Here is a 16,974-nt window from a genome sequence, read left to right on the forward strand (position 1 = left end):
GCCAGACTTCAGAGACTACAAACTACTTCCTTACCATTGTAGATGAACATTAGGTTATAATTAATTTCAGATAGAGGAGCAGAGAGAATATACTGGGTGCCAAGTATAGCCATGGCCAGTTACCATATATATCTAAAATGATAACCATGTTTTAGCATTCCAATTGCCTCTGCCTTGTGGCCAAAACTTATAGAGTAAACAAACAAGACATGTCCAGACAGGTATAGTCATAGCATCTGCTGCTACTGGGTTTACTATGGGAACAAACATTTTGGATGCACCCACTGTGCCTTCTGCCTGTGTAGAGAGAGATCTGCCCCTGTGTGTGTTGATGAGCTTGTGGCACCTACAGTGCTGTGAAAATTTAATTTTTGCATTTTTGTCACATTTCAATGTTTCAGATCATCAAACTACTTTAACATTAGATAAAGAAAACCCAAATAAGCACATGTTGTTTTTTTAATGCTAATTAAATTTATTGAAGGAAAAATGCTGTTCAGCCCCACTGTCACAGAACGCTCCACCCCCTCACCATGAGTCACGTGGTATGGCCCGTCGCGGGCAGAGGGAACCACGTCTGTTTGTAGCCACGCCCTCCATAAAGACACACACCTGCATGGAGTTAATTATAACATGTCTGTCTGTCTATTTGAACCCCAGTTAGTGTGATCCTTGGTGTGGGTCACTGTAGATGTAGATATTGATATTGATATTGATATTGATATTGATATTACTGTTTTTGTAGAATCACTGTTACTGTTGTTTAATCTTTGTCATTGTTATTAATGTTCACACTGTTAAGAATGTTCAGCGTTAATGTTTTGTGTGAGTGCCAATGTTGTCTTGTATGTTTTATATTATTAAATGTCTCTCAATGTTGAGGAGGTCTATGCATCCTGTTCCGTGCCCTGCAGCACTCGGGCCAGCATTACACCTACCTGGTCCTACAGTATGTGAAAAAATAATTGCCCTGTTAGCTACTAAAACAACCAGTTAAGCAAATTCTATATACAATTGGGTTAAATTTCACTTGCCACACCCAGACATGTTTACTGCAAGACCTGTTGAATATAAACATTATTTAAATAAAATTTCTCTGGAAATGTGAAGCAGGGTAGAAGGTCTCAGAAAGCAGTACATGTTGCCATGTTCCTAAGGGATTCAAATACAGCTGCCAAACAAAGTAATTGAAATCTAAATCTCTGGAAAGGGTTACAAAGCCAGTGGTATGGCTCTGGGACTCCAGTGAGAGCCGTTAGATGGTTAAAACCTGAGAAATGTACACCCATCAGTTTGTGACCTAAAGCTCAAGTTGATCCGAAGGACAGATGCAAGTTCACCTCTGAATAGCTCAAGAAAAACAAAAGGTTTTTGATTGGTCAAGTCAATGTCCTGACATGAATACCATTGAGAAGCTATGGTAAGACCTTAAACTGGCAGTTCACACTCAAAAACCCTGCAATGTAGCCAAATTAAAATAATTCTGCAAAGAAGACTGGGTCAAATTCTCCATAATGATGTATAAGACTCATCGCAAGTTATCGCAAATATTTGATTGCAGTTGTTACTGCCAAGGGTTGCACAACCAGTTATTAAATTTAGGGTAGCAATTGTTTTCACATGGGTGATTAAGTTTTGAATAAATCTTTATCTTCAGTAAATGTTATGAGCATTAAAAGGTTGTGTTTTTGGTTTGCTCATGTTGTCTTTATCTAATATTAAAATGAGTTGGATGATTGAGAACATTTAAATGTGAGTGGCAAATAATTCTTAACAGTATGTAGCACTGAGGCAAGCATGTAGATTATATCTTGGTTGTAGCTGCCTTTGCCAACTTTGCTAGGCTGGGTGCATGTGCTGGTAGAGGATTTGGTGCTGGCTCTATCTGCATCACTGCTCCTAGTCCTGCTCCTGGTACAGTCTCTGTTTCATTAATTATTGCACCAGCCTTCTGTGCTTCCTCTAGCTATTGCCATCTTACCCTGGGGGCCCAGGGCCTCCTTCTGTGTTCTTTTTGCACTTTGGGAGTTGTATTTTACAAAGGCAGAGAGCATGGTGAGGTCTAGGTTGTTTGTGTTTTGGTTTTATCTCTGCCCTGTGTGATAACTGTGTTGCCTACCTCTTATCTTTGGCACATGTGTCTTGTTAGTTCCTCATTAGTTGCTGCATATTTATACCCTTTAAGTTTCATTTTGTCCTTGCAAATGTCTTGATGTTGTTTTCTTAGTTACACTGCTGTTTCTTCTATCTTTATGTTTTATGTCACACACTGTTCCCTGTTTTATGTTCATGGTGAATGTTATACAAGATGTTTTCTTATATTTACATCATGTACCAGTGTTACAATGTGTTACAGTGTTCTGGGCTAAAGAAAGCAAAAGGGCATTATTTCACAAATAAGCAATTAACATTAGAAGAAATTATTAGCAATTATCCATGTACTACTACTGTCAATTTCTAGATTCACTTGCATGTTCTAAAAATTCTTCTCTGTGTTGATGTGAATATAAGACTAAGCCCATTAGAAAATAAATGAGGGTTTATCACTAACAGTAAGATATTTGTAAGGAAATGGGCTTGTGCCATTCAGATTATGTCAAATAGTTATCTCTAAGAGAATCAGTCCATTTTGCTTGTCATTTATGTTTATCATTGATATGTTGTTACAGCTGAATGATATATGTGCACATCTCTAAGACTATCTTCAGAATAGCACATAATATGTGCCTAGATTAAGGATGAAAATAATGACATATTAAAGTTATATTGGTCTCAATTTCAAGTATAGGTTTATGGTGATTAGGCCAGTTTAGAAAGAAATAGAACACGATACGTAGGTCTACAATTTTGAACAAGAAACATTTATCTGGCCCATCAAATTTCTATAAGAGAGGTGAAACATGATAGTTTAAATGAGAGCTGTGAAAATTATTCTTTAACAGTGGTCCCAGGACTCTCGTCATATGCAGACTTGTGGGCTGTTCAGGGGACTGGAGTGAGCTATAAAAAAGCTGTTATTGTGTTCATGTATAGCCTACTCTGTGTGATGGTATTTCTATAAATTGAGTGATGGCAGTCTAAGAAGCTTAAGTTTATTTTGACAGTGCTTTTCACTATGATATATAGAGCATGTAGGAAACACAGGAACTGAACAATGTATCATTGTTCAAACCTAGCATAGTGGATAGACTATTACAAAACAATATAGAACTGATCAATAAACACTTGAACACCAGCTGTTATGCATTTAGCAATACCAAGTTTGAAAAAGCTTATACTTTATGCTTATGTTTATACAGGCTTATGCTTAGCCTTTGATCATTTTTATGTCCAGATTTCATTTGCACTAAGACACATCAAGCTTTGTTCTTGTCCAACAGAATAATCTGTACAAGGATGAAATTTAATAACATTAGGAATGTCTGTGGGAGGGTGGGAATATAATGCCTGATTATTGCAGTGAACAGAAAATCTTTTCATCATATGAGACATAGGTGCTCTTCTGGCACATTATCTGTGGCTGTCAGGCAGACCACATCTAACTCAAGTACTGTGGCACCATTTGCTGGTAGTTTGTTGATACTACACAGCAAATGAAGACAGAGTATAAAGTCTGGACCCACTAATTAATCATAGAAATTACCAAGTTTTTCTGATTTAATCTAAACAAAACCCAAAACAAACAAATAAGCCCAGGGCCAGCGTAAAGTACACCTGAACCAGTGGACAAAAACAAGAAAATTCCAAGACATTTTTGATTTCCATTCTATAATTTGGTTCAGACGCATAGTGCCAACTTGCATAGGGGCAATAATATTGATTCTAAGAATATATGGGAACCAACTTAAGAAATCATCTTAAACAACCAACCCCATAAAGCAACCAATAAAAAATGGAAAATTACTAATTTAAAGGATTAAGGCACCTTCCCTATATATTTCCTTAGACAAGAGCATACATGTCTTAAAAACTTTAATAAATAAGAAAACAGTAAACACATTTAAGTCAAACCTCATTAATAGCTTTAATTTGGAAGCAGCCAAGATGTCACAACATTTAGTTTTATGCAACTCGAACTCTTTGTGATTAGTCCAGTTTATTCCTAATTGTAGATTAATTTAGCTCTACATTGTGAAAATAAATTAATGGTGAGCTAGACAAGGTTTAAACTACTGTGCAAAAAAGCAGGAGCCCTGAACCTAGTTGTAGACTACTATGTACTTCTCTGTATACATCTTTTTAAAAATGTCAGGAGTGGAGAGCAGCCATTTTTGAGAAATTGAATTTTTTGGAGACACTGAAATTTACTGCACTGTAATTATAAGAGACAGATCCTACTTTTGACTCTATTGGACTTTCTGTAACTACTTTCATAGATAAGTTTATTAAATACATTTTTTGGACAGCATTAAATGTGAGTGACTTTAAGAGACACCAGTAATGAATTTATTAAAAGAAAAATATTATTTTGTCAAATTAAGTGCAGTTGTTTGGACATGAAAATATGTCACAAATTCAGACACACAAGAAGTACATTGGAAAATATTTTACATTAAATATGTCAAGAATATGTAATATTTGTTTTTTAATTGGGTAACAACTTATATACATAAGGACTAAACAAATTTAGAAAATTATGACAATAACAACAATGATTGTAAAGAAAATTGATGATGTAACAAAAAAAAAACATTTAATATACAAAACTTTTTAGTGGTTCCATATTTGTCATTATCTGGAAAAAAATGTGCTGATGGAAGTTACATCAACCAAAATAATCAAATCTCACTGGCCCTTTCCTAGGTTTGGAAGGAGGGTTATTATGTATATACAACGAATGGGTGAGCTGTACCCTCCAGCTAATGTCTCCTCAAGGGTTAGCTTGAAGGTCAAGAGCTCCCCTAGTTATATTACTATATGCTAAATCTGTTTTCACATTTCTATTAAGACTTTGATGGAAAGCCTTAATTAGAGCCCATACATTCTAAACCACCTTTTGATTTCTTTTTGCATTGCAAGTGCGCAAACCAGCAATATACTTAAGGTATTCTCTCTCATTAAGTACCTCTCAGTGGACATTGTATATTTACAATAGATGCATATTATTCCATCTGATTATACCAGGTTGCGCTGTAGCTGGGCTAATCTTTACGCACATTTTTGAGTAAAGCTTGTGGAGTTGCTATCATAATTAGAACTACATAACTACAATTTGAACACAATATTAATTCTTAATGGCCAGCACATAGTGGTAACTGGACATATTTTTAAATCTCATGTGACCTTGTTAAATATTTATGGACATAATTTTGATGATGCCACATTTTTCATAAGGCCTATTATTTCTTGTCAGATTTACCAAATATTTGATTGTGGGTAAGGACTTCAACACTTATTGCAATATTTATAATCTTTCAATTATTTTGAGAAACATGATTACCTCTAATAATCTGGTAGAGGTCTGGAGGACTCAGCACCCATCTGATAGGGATTATTCATTTTTTTCTAAAATGCACAAAACCTAATCCTGCATTGATCTTTTTTATGTTGGATGCAAAATTATTGCTTAATATAATTAATACAAATATGGCATAATTTTTTATTTCTGATCACCTCCCAGTTTCATTGACCCTTAATCTTGTTTTTCCATCAGATTTTAATTTCAGATTATATTTTCATATCCTGACAGAATGTATCAGATTTTTTTAGAGATTAACAATAATACATCTGATATCTACGATTCTACTTTGTGAGAAAGTTTTAAACCTGTTATACAGGGGCATATTATTTCATATGAAGCATCTTAATAAAAGCTGCAGAAATGCTGTGTATGAGAAATCAAATCCAAGATAACAAAACTGAATTTTATATGGAAACACAGAAAGCAATAAAACTAAAATAACACTACTTATGCATAGGATAAGATGTAAAAACATCCTATGCCAGTCCATTGCCAGCTTCATATAAAGCCCCACCTACTCTCTTCATTCCAGCAACCACAACATTGCAAGCTCTTTTTGGGGGTCATCATGTAGGCACCTCCCTTTGTCTGTGTTTTATGCTCACAACACCTCCAGTGAGGTCTGGTCTCTTAGCCTCATCACTTTTAAATCAAACTGCACCTCTTTAGACATAAACCCAAACTGGCCTCCCTGGTGACTAAGGCTGTACCCAGCTCCACTGACATTGTGGTGCATGCTCATAGGCTTTATGCACTATGCCACTAGCACACACAACCTGTAAAATCCATATTTGCCCTCCCAGCAATTAAGACCATAGGTAGCCCCACTGGCATCATTAATGCATGTTCAGTGCCACTTATTCCATTTGGATTTACGACATTACACAATGACACAACAACCTCAGCTACTCCCAATTTAAGGTGCATTTCTCCAACGAGTCTGCTCACCTTATCCACAACCACTCGCTAGCCCTTTCACCTACTTCTGATAACTTCTTCACAGCTACCCTTAATTTAGGGCCTCTAACGCCTGAACTGCACAAGCAATGATGTGGCAGACTAATCCCATAACACCTATCTCTATCAGTCTTATATGCATCTGCCACCCGCATTCTCTCACCTCAGCCACCAAGTCTATGTATTTCAGCTTTTTCCTTTCAAAAGCTTCATCTACTACATTCGAATGGAATTAACTCTATAAAATAAACTATCCATTTACTTTCAGAATTCAACAATATGTCTGGCCTCAGCATAATTAATGCAATACACTGTGGGACCTGTATTTTTTTTTTTTACCTATGTCCACTAGCAATTGCATTTCACCCCATCTACCAGTATTGCTAGCCTGTGGTTGTTCTCCAACAAGCTGCCCCTCTTGCATAAACCTAATTACTTTATTACTAATACTACTAGGTAATGCATTAATCTCTAATTTATTATCAAATAAACTTGCTAATACACTAAGCAATTGATTGTGTCTCCACGTATATATATACCTTGAGACAAACTAACATTACACACTGATAAAATATGCTTCAGCATGCCAACCCCCATGCATAATTTATACTTAGGGTCTTCACCTATGTACTGTCTAATGTTTTGCATTGTTGTAAGTTGCTCCAAGCAAAAACTTGATGTGATTTGATGTGATGTGATTTGCATCCATTGGCCACAGTTCTTGCCAGATGATTGTCCTCTTCTCTACACTTTCTCAGTGAAGCAATTTGCCTTGCTTACTTTGCAACACTGCTGCTGCAAACGGTGCTACCTCTTCCTGCTCACAAATAAAACTAGCCATCATTCACCTTCTTGTGGCCTTATTGCTTTCCAGAAGTCACCTGACACAAGGTCTATTTATCTACAGTGCACTTGGCCAATCACATCCCTTAGTTCTAACCAGCTCTTAGCTAACTGCATCACCACTCACAGATTCCACATCCTCCCTAATGTGCCTGGTTCTGCCACTTTCACTGTATCCTTGAATCCTAACAAAATCATCTCACAACTCAGCTTAGCTCATTTAATTTCCTCAAGAAAGCTTGTCAGCGGTAGCTCCAGTACCCCTCCTATTCCAAGCTACACTACAACACGGCACCACTACCTACTTCCTTAGTCACAATCTTCTCCAGCCTCTCTATTTCTGTAATTGGGACCTCATACACTGTCAGTGGCTATCTAATATGAGGCAGCAGGCCAAACTGGAGACACCCAAATTTCAATTTACCTGGTAGGCATGATTTCTTGATGCTATTAAAAACATTCTTGATGCTATTAATAACATGCATATGTTTTCCTTTAAGAATTGACAAACATCCCTGCCCATCCCTGAGATTATCATTTATCTTCTCTAGTAAACACCACTGACGTGCCTCAGTAGTTGTCAGTATTGTCATGTCATCTATGTATACCTTAATTGGAGGTAGCCAGAAACATTCTATAATCTCTCCCCAAATACAACTCCTTGTGAGAGAATAATTATTACCTCTATCACCATTTTCAATCTCTGACAGGACATAACAAACTATCCTGTATTAAAACAGAACTGAATATCCTGAAAATATGCTTTAACCATCCTAGTAATATTATTCTGTACCTGGAAGAATCCAAATACTTTCATAAGAAGTTATGCAAAATGCATTTGCTAAGAAAAACACATATAGGTTCCTATTCTTTCTTTGCTGGCTAAGTCTGATGCCAGATCATACTACTGTGCTCCAAACAAGCTAAAAGCCAGAAATCCCTGCCTTTTGTATTGATGTATCAATTAATTTATTCATTTTGAAGTATGCTTCCAATCTTCATAAAGTCACACTAAAAAAATCTTACCCTCCACATTAAGAAGAAAATAGAAAAATGTTAAGAAAACTCTGCTATACCCAAGGAAACCTTTTTTGGAATAAGGATACCCTCTGCTTTTCTGTGCTCTTTTGGAATACTCCCTTTCTTCCAGATTGCAACCATTATCTTCCACAAAAACATCAAGACCGCAGGTGCATTTCTATACACTCAATATTGCACTCCATTAGGCACTGATGCAGAACTTGCTTTTGCACAATACACCATGTCTTGCTCACTCCACTTTGGTGGGCTTACCCATACTACACTTGCAAACACCTATATTACATTTTCAAGTTAGCGCCACTCACCATGAGCAACTCTCCTTTTTTGTTTTTGATGCACCTACACACCATATCACTTTAGGTCTCCCATGGTTACACACACAAACCCCTCATCTCATGGACCAATGAACAGATTATACAGTGGTCCCCCTATCACCAAACCCACTGTCTACATCATCCGGTTATGCCCCTCAAGTCCACTACCACCGAGTACCCTAACGCTAATACAGCCTTCGCAATTCAGCTTCAGCTTCAGCTACAGACTGTTCCATTCACTTGGTGGAAAATGCTTGCCCCCCAACCTGAAAGGTTTATCCATTATCACAGGAGGATACAGCCATAATGAAACAGTACATTAATGAGGTAGTAGCTCAGGGTTTCATACGGTCCTCCACCTCTGCAGCCTCAACCAGCATCTTTATAATCAAGAAAAAGGGCTGAGGCCACCGAGGTCTAAACACCCTTTTGGTGAAGTACATTTACATTTAAATCATTTAGCAGATGTTCTTATCCAGAGCAACTTACAAAAGTGTTTTGTAATTTACTCATAGAATACATCCTAGCCAGTAGAGTAGGTTAGAATCCAAAATACCAGTGATCTATAATACTGTAAAAATACAGGGATCAATGCTGATGCCTAGAAGTACAAAATACATAAGCTCTATCTTAGACAATGATAACTACAATAAACAATAAGTACTAGAGTTTGTTAGTCAACATCAGTGTAGTAACATCCTCTGCCCATAGTCCCTGCACCTTTAGAGCAGCTCAGATCTAACTTGGTACTTCTCCAGGTTAGATCTATGCACTGCCTAAAAACATAATTAGGATTAAGGAAGATGATGAGTGGAAGACTGTATTCAGTACCACATCTGGCCACTATGAATACCTGGTTCTACCATATGGCCTAGCCATGACACCTTCCGTCTTCCAGGTGTTCATTAATGAGGTTTTACGGGTGTTTCTGGGTACATGCATGGTTGCTTACATAAACAACATGCTGATCTATTCTCCCTCCCTTGACCAATACATCTGCAATGTACGTAGGGTCCTACATGCACTTCCTCAGAATCAGCTTTACAGTAAAATTGAGAATTCCATCTGCACAAGTTAGTTTCCTAGGCTACCACATAATGGACTCTTGCATGCATATGCAGAGCAGTAAGGTGGAGACCATAACCCTGGCCCCAATTTTGCTGTAACTTCCAGCAATTCTTGGGGTTTGCTCATTTTTACAGGTGCTTCATCAGGTCTTTCAACTCTCCTCAGTGACAAACGACAAAACTCCTCAGTGATCTCTTAAAAGGGAAGCAGAATAGGCCTAAGTGGACCCCATGTGCAGAAGAGGATTTCATTGGGTTGAAGGAGGCATTGACTACCCTACTGCCCCTGTTTTGCAGCATCCTGATCCCACCAAGCCATTTGCTGTTGAGGTGAATGCTTTGTATGCAGGAGTGGGAGTGGTGCTTTCCCAATACTCTGCAACCAATCTTAAATTAAAGCATGTTGCATTCTTTTCCATGAAGTTGTCACCCGCCAAGAGAAATTACAGAGTCAGGGAAAGGGTGCTCCTAGCAATCAAACTGGCTTTTGAGGAATGGAGGTATTGGCTGGAGAGAGCTCAACATCTATTTGTGGTGATGACAGACCACAAAAACCTCAAGTACCTTCAGAACAAAAGCACCTTATCTCTAAAAAGGCTCACTGGTCAGTATTCTTCTCTAGGTTCAACTTCACCATCACTTACTGGCCTGTGTCCAAGAACATCAAGACTGATGCACCCTCACGTCAGTCTGACCCTGAGGCAATACCTACCAACCAGGAGTTCATCCTGCCTTCTTCTTTCTCCCTGGGAGCCATTGGATGGGACCTCAACTGGGTAATATCACAGGCTAAAGCACATCCTGGCTGTCCTCCCAACAGGTTATTCAGTGCCGCTCCTCACTCATTACTTGGGCTTACATCGCCCTTGGAACAGGACATCCAGGTTCCACCCACACAGGACAGCTATTAGCTGTGCGCTACTGGTGGCAATCCATGCAGCAAGACATATCATATACCCCACCTGCAGGGAAACTGCTGCCACTGCCTACATCAGAAAGGCATCATAGAAAGAGGAAGAGGAAGTCCAATCGACGAAGAGGAGCGAGTCATTTCACCAACCAGGAGATTAAGTATATGTGGCCACCACGGATGGCATGGCAGGCCCCAGTGGTAAGATAAGCCCCAGGTATGTGGGCCCATAAATCATCAAAGATCAGATTAAAAAAGTTACATACCGGGTCAACCTACCTGAAGGTACCTGTGTATGCACTGCCTGTCATGTCCTTGTCCTAAAACCCTTCGATGCAGGTCCACTAGACCTATCACCCACACATCCCTGTTCACCTTCCTTCAGTCAATCAGACACCTCCAACCTGTCAATTACCAGTCCCTTCACCAACCATGACACATATTCACTTCCACATTCACAATCACCTATTTATTATCACACACACTGGGTACCTCATTCCATCTTCCGCATTTAAGCCCACAGGAGCATCTTATCAGTACTTTGTATTGACCTTCTACTGTATGAGAACACATCTCACAAGCTGGCAAACTTCAAGACTATTCAGTTGCTCATTCACTTTTTGCTTGTTTCTTGTTTCTGTTACAATGTTGCCCTCAGTTCGCTACTGTTTGTCTTTCTTTTTTCTTTTTTTTTTATTTAAATCCTTTTTGGTCTCTAACTTGCACCTTTGCTCCAAAAATGGCACAGTTAGTTGTAGTTATTGTGTAGCAGTTTTAGGGGGGCACTATTAAAATCTTTACCAATCAAAAGCAAAAGGAGACAATAAGAACTGGCTAAAAAGCACTAAATTACCTAAATTACATAAAGTGGCATAGAAAGGTATAGATTCCAAGATGACCTCTGAAGAAATTACTGAATCCATTAAATCCTTTCCCAAATAAAGCTTCCAGCCTAGGAGTGTTACTTCCCTGGTTCCTGTAACTATTATTTATCTGTTTCATGTTTTTGCTGTGCTCAATGTTTATGCTCTTCAGTCTTTATTAAACTCCCTACTGCAATCAGTTCCTCCATCTTGTTCTGTGTCCACCCATTTACAATGGCTCAGATATAATGTATTATAAATGTAATAAAACTCTACTTAGGCTGTTCTCAGTCCCTTAGATTATTATTATTATTGTTGTTGTTGTTACACTTATATAGCACCTATATAGCATACCCAAGATCTGACAAAATGCTTTAAAGGCAAACAAATAATATGAATATTTGGCACAAAAAAAAAAAGCACCAGAATGTAGAATTCAGAAGTCAGACCAAAATTTTGTTGTATGGGTACAAGCTCAGAACAAATGCACAAAGAAATATTTAATTTTATGTGTATTTATATTTTGTATGTATCCACATTGAACCAGAATAAAGTTCTTCGAAGTTATTCCGAACTTTCTTGCTTGAACTGGAAGTTTCGATTACGTAATTACAGAATGACGAATCTGTGTATTTTTTACGTATGCGTAATTTCCGTTATTGCGAGTCACCATGTAGCCAGATAGTTGGATTGTAAACAAGAGGTGTCAGTAAAACAGTACAGAGCTAAAGCGCGTTTCTATTAGCTAATCAATAACTATCGTATAAATAAATCGATGTGTTTTTAAATGCAATGCCCTTCCGGCAGCGTTGCCCATTTCGATGTAAAACGGGTATGAACAGTATTCAATCCCCGAAACTGTAAAATAGCCTACGTAGCTAACGTTAGCTAACTTAGCCTAGCGAGCTACCATAGCAAATTAGCCTATTGGTAAAGGATTTGTTTAGCTATACGTGGAGGTGTAGCTGTTTTAGGACTCTTAATGTTTATGCTCTAAAAAGTCTGGAGCCCTTAAGCCGTAAGTATATATTTTTATAAGTAAGTATAATGTCCTTAATTTCTGTGTCACCTAGCTATCGACGTACGCAAATTTGGTCAATTAAGACCACAGTTGTTTGGAAAACTAATTTGCTAACGCTAACATTTGCTAGATTAACATCTAATTTGCGTTAGAGGGCTAACTAGCTAAATAGCGTTAGATTTGTCTAGCTAATTTAGCCAGCTAACCTAGCTAGGTTAACATGCTCTAGTTTGGCTTTTATTTTAATAGCTAAGCTAGTTAGCTAGCTAGATAGCGAGATTGAGAAATTAAAACGCATAATTGACCTGGGTTAGCTAACGCTATATTTATCGTAGACTTTGCGCGCTGAACCGTTGTATATTGTCTCAGAAAGTTAACGTAGGTAGGTTAGCTTGCTTGCTTAAAGTACACAGATCCTGTCGTTGTTATTGACAATCAAAATGTACCAAAATAGCCAACTAGATAGACAGTTAGTAAGATGGCTATGTTAACTGTTAGTACCTAAACTAAGCAACATTTGACAAGTTAGACTTATAGCGTTAACTGCTATACAAATTGATTTTTTTTTTTCGAACTGAATTTTCATAGTAATAGTTAGCTGGATAGTTATGTTTTTTAAGTAACTAGCTAGCCTAGTGTTATCTAAACTAGGTTACGTTGTTTGGAAGTTGCTGATGTGTAGAATCAGTGTTCTCAAACCTTAGTCTTTGAGAAATCCAGATATTCGTGTTTTCCTTGCTTCAACACACAATTCAGCTCACGTTTTATGCTTGTTTGTTTTGAATACGGAAGTGTTTTGGGGCACAGAAAATAACGAACGATGCATTGTTGTGGCACTCCAGGATTTTAGCCTGGTAACCTACACATCAGAACCCGATGACTGTACTTTACCAATAGTTGCACTGGAATAAAGGTTTCTCTTTTTAGTATACTTTATAAAGCAAACAATATTTTAAGGTAGCATTTTTATTGTCTGTATTCAGATATACCTTTGACTGTTCCCTAGTTCCAAGGCAGTGTCAGGCACCACCATGGCCACTGTGAAGACAGAAGGAAAAGAGTGTGAGGAGGAAATACTACAGATGGCTTTTAAGAAGCTGCGTGTGGATGCTGAAAGGTGTAGTTTTGTGGTCACTTATTAATGCCATGTTGTTGATAGTATATAAGATGTGTTATACATATAAAAAAAAGTTGTTTGCCATGTAAATCTGTTTTCTGTGATTATTATTGTTGTTTTTTGGAATTAATGTTCCAAGATGGAGCTGCAAACAGCAATTTTGTTTCTTGCCTTTTTGCAATTAATTATGGCCTGAATATTGAGGTATTCTGACTGATGTATGTGTCATAAAAAACACCCTGTAATATGTCTGAAGAGTGGGCAGAAAAAAATATCACATGAATAACACATGAAATCATATATTTTGTGAATTTGCCTGTGATAAACAATACAAGTAGTATCTGTGGCAGAAAGTGATATTTAAATTTATTTTATATTTTGCAGTGTAGTACTACAGTAGGTCATAAATGGAATATGTGTGCTGTCTTCTAAACAGGAATAAGAATGGCTTACTTAATTTATGGGGTTATATTAGTACATTTGGCAAGTCATTTTAATTCAGAATAAGAGAAAAATGTTTTACATGAGTTGGTTGAGTGTTTAAATTATTTGAACATTTCAGTAATTTGTTTAAGATCTTTCTTTCTTTTTAGTTATCAACACAAATCTGCAGCAGCCTCTGTAAAATTCAGTAGACATTTGTACCAAAATTAACAGTCTAATGTTTGCATTAGGTATTATAACCCAGTAATTCCATTATGTAGTGCACTCTCTTAAGGCAGTAATAATGGAGCTAGGTGCAGGCTCTGACTCAAGAAATATATTTTGGCTGTGCCTTTTTTTTGAGAACTCTGGTGAGATTGCTCGTGTGGACTTAGAGAAAATGGGCCTGTAAAGTTATGATGTTATGGTCATTGTGGTTGTGTATCTTTCTAGCTCTGCAACCGCAGCATGTGTATGTGAGGCTTTGGCATCCAGAGCTGGAACTCGAGTCAACACAGATGGAGCCAAACCCAAGATTTCTTCCCCAAAAGAGAACTGGCTTGGGTAGGTTAACACACTGTGTCTTATATATATTCTTGGGTCTTTCAGAGGGCTGGACAAAATATCTTATATCATGATGGTGATGAATTCCATTTTGTAGTTATTATTAAAGAATCAGCCATTCTTAGCTGTGATTGGAGTTGTTCTGGGTTTTATGAACTTTATTTGAACAAAAGTTAGTCTGGAAGATTGAGATTAGTGCTGATTAGGACTTTTTGATGTTTCATAACGCAATGGAAAAAGAGTTATTCGCCCCTGGAAACGTGAGGAAAATGGCATACAGCAGCTCAAACATTCTGTAAAAATAGTTAATTAAGTAATGGAATGAAAACACTTTTAGTGTGAAATTTGTCTACAACACTAGTTAACAAGCTAATTAGCTATCCAATATTAGCAAATTATAATAATAACCATATCAGTGTGATTAAATTCACAGACAAATCTATTATTATTCAATAATAAATTCTGATGCCTGCAGTAATTTGCTTTTGCTTAATTGACAAATGTTAGCTTCCTTGCTGGGGAAACAAATTTGAACTTATACACAAGATTAGTAAATTGATTAGTAAATTAAGCTCATGCTGAAGCATCTTTGTCATCTTTTGAGACCATATGGTTAAAGGTACAGTTACTGAACATTTTAATTGTTTTAAAGAAAAAAATATTTTGGCATACTCTTCAGAGTCACTGCTTGTTATGATGTACTTTGGCACAGAAACACATCACTTTCTGTTACTTTCTGTTACAAAACAGTGTAGTACATTCATATTTTATGTACTAAACTGCCAAATGCTGAATATTAAGATTAGTATATAATTTATAGTGTTAGTGTGTAGTACACATTTGGGACGCATTCTTAATTTTCATTTTGCGATACTGCTGTTTTTGCAATCACTCTGGCTTAGAGCATCTGCTAAATGCCGAAAATATAAAATGTTACTTTGTAGTATGTTGTATGTAATCCTATTGGTTACACAGTGTATACCCAGCTTTAGGCCATTTTATGGGGTTTAATTTTAAACTGCATGTGACATTATGATGTGCATTATTGAGTACCATTGATTCCCCATACAGTAAGCAGTTCATGTCTGTTAACTGCTGTTCTGGATTATATTTCACTGCTGCCTGTAGATGCACGCGAAAGTCCTCCAGAGGGGTAGTGAGGAGCCAAAGGAGAAGAAGATCAAAGTCTCCCATCGTTCACCCTCCAAAATTCACCTACTGCAGCTCCAAAATGCCCACATCCCCTGGCCCCCTTAAACACAAGAGCCCTCCAGATCCAGATGACCCCAGAGCTACACTGGGCGTGCCTGCCAAGAAGGAGCTGCTGTCGTCTGTTTCGTGCTCTCCCATCTTTGGTGCATCTGGCTATGAAGCCCGCCTCTCGGCTGCGCTGGAGAACCACAGCCCACTGCTGCTGTGCACCGGGACCACCTCGGATGACGAGAGCAGCACCGAAAGCACATCCTGCCTAGGGGGCGAATGCACCCTGGCTCTGCCAGAGGAAAGCGGCACCACAGCACAACTCGCCACCCCTCCCGATTTCCGATCCCTTCGCGAGCAGCGCGAGGGCAGCCAGTGCCCATGCAGTCAGCAGGAGTGCCATTGTTCAGGCTGGCGGGCCCTGGAAGTCTACTCATTCACAGGCCTCCGTGACGTCATCTCCGAATGCGAGAGGAAACTCCCCAGTCCTACAGATGCGACTCAGAGCTCCAGAACTCAGGCCGGGGCCGGAAGCAGCAGTGCTGGATCGGCGACATCCAGCTCACCACGCTCCTGTTCTGAGCAGGCCCGTGCCTATGTGGATGACATCACTATAGAGGACCTGTCAGGCTACATGGAATATTACCTTTACATCCCCAAGAAGATGTCACATATGGCTGAGATGATGTACACTTAAAGAAATAACATTGATAGAAGTTTAGTAAATTGAAGGAATGTGAGAGACATACTCATAAATAAAAGGGATACATATAAAAGATAGGATTTTTTTTAATGGTTAAATGGTTGGGCATGAAAATGTTATTTAAATGGTTTGACTTCTTTTGGTGTCTTTTTTCATCTCCCATTGTTTGAGAAATTAAAACTCACGGAGTATGACTTATCAACCTTTTATATGGTTATGGTTTTTCTTTTGTTTGGTTTACGTACAAAATTGCCAAAGCTCTGTGCCAGATATTGCAGGTTTGATTTGTATTGGTATATGCAAAATTGTAATGCCAAGTAATAATTATTTTCAATTTGTGTTGTCTAGCTTTTCCATAAAATCATAATAAAACACTTGTTGATAAAAGCAATGTATTTGCTACTTTACATAAACCTTTACACTGCACTCAGTGGGCCTCAACATTTGTGTGAAAGCAGAAATGGAAACAGTTGGTTTTTCTGGCTACGTA

At 38.0% G+C, this 16,974-nt stretch overlaps 1 protein-coding gene across 3 annotated transcripts; it reads left to right on the plus strand.

Annotated features, from left to right (window-relative positions):
- The first annotated feature begins 12,110 nt into the window (after nucleotides 1-12,110).
- Nucleotides 12,111-16,875, plus strand: oser1 (oxidative stress responsive serine-rich 1). 3 transcript variants are annotated; one of them, XM_081718338.1, is made up of 4 exons: nucleotides 12,111-12,474; nucleotides 13,270-13,594; nucleotides 14,471-14,581; nucleotides 15,710-16,875. In XM_081718338.1, the coding sequence occupies exons 2-4, from the start codon at nucleotides 13,509-13,511 to the stop codon at nucleotides 16,476-16,478; spliced, it is 966 nt and encodes a 321-aa protein (XP_081574464.1). In that variant the 5' UTR covers nucleotides 12,111-12,474; nucleotides 13,270-13,508; the 3' UTR covers nucleotides 16,479-16,875. The 3 variants fall into 3 exon arrangements, with proteins under 3 accessions (XP_081574464.1, XP_081574465.1, XP_026860823.1); XM_081718339.1 differs by having other exon boundaries at nucleotides 13,461-13,594; XM_027005022.3 differs by having other exon boundaries at nucleotides 12,112-12,474; nucleotides 13,484-13,594.
- The last annotated feature ends 99 nt before the right edge of the window (nucleotides 16,876-16,974 follow it).

The sequence above is a fragment of the Electrophorus electricus genome, chromosome 7, assembly GCF_041902795.1.
Source record: "Electrophorus electricus isolate QZ-2024a chromosome 7, ASM4190279v1, whole genome shotgun sequence".
NCBI classification, from domain to species: domain Eukaryota; kingdom Metazoa; phylum Chordata; class Actinopteri; order Gymnotiformes; family Gymnotidae; genus Electrophorus; species Electrophorus electricus.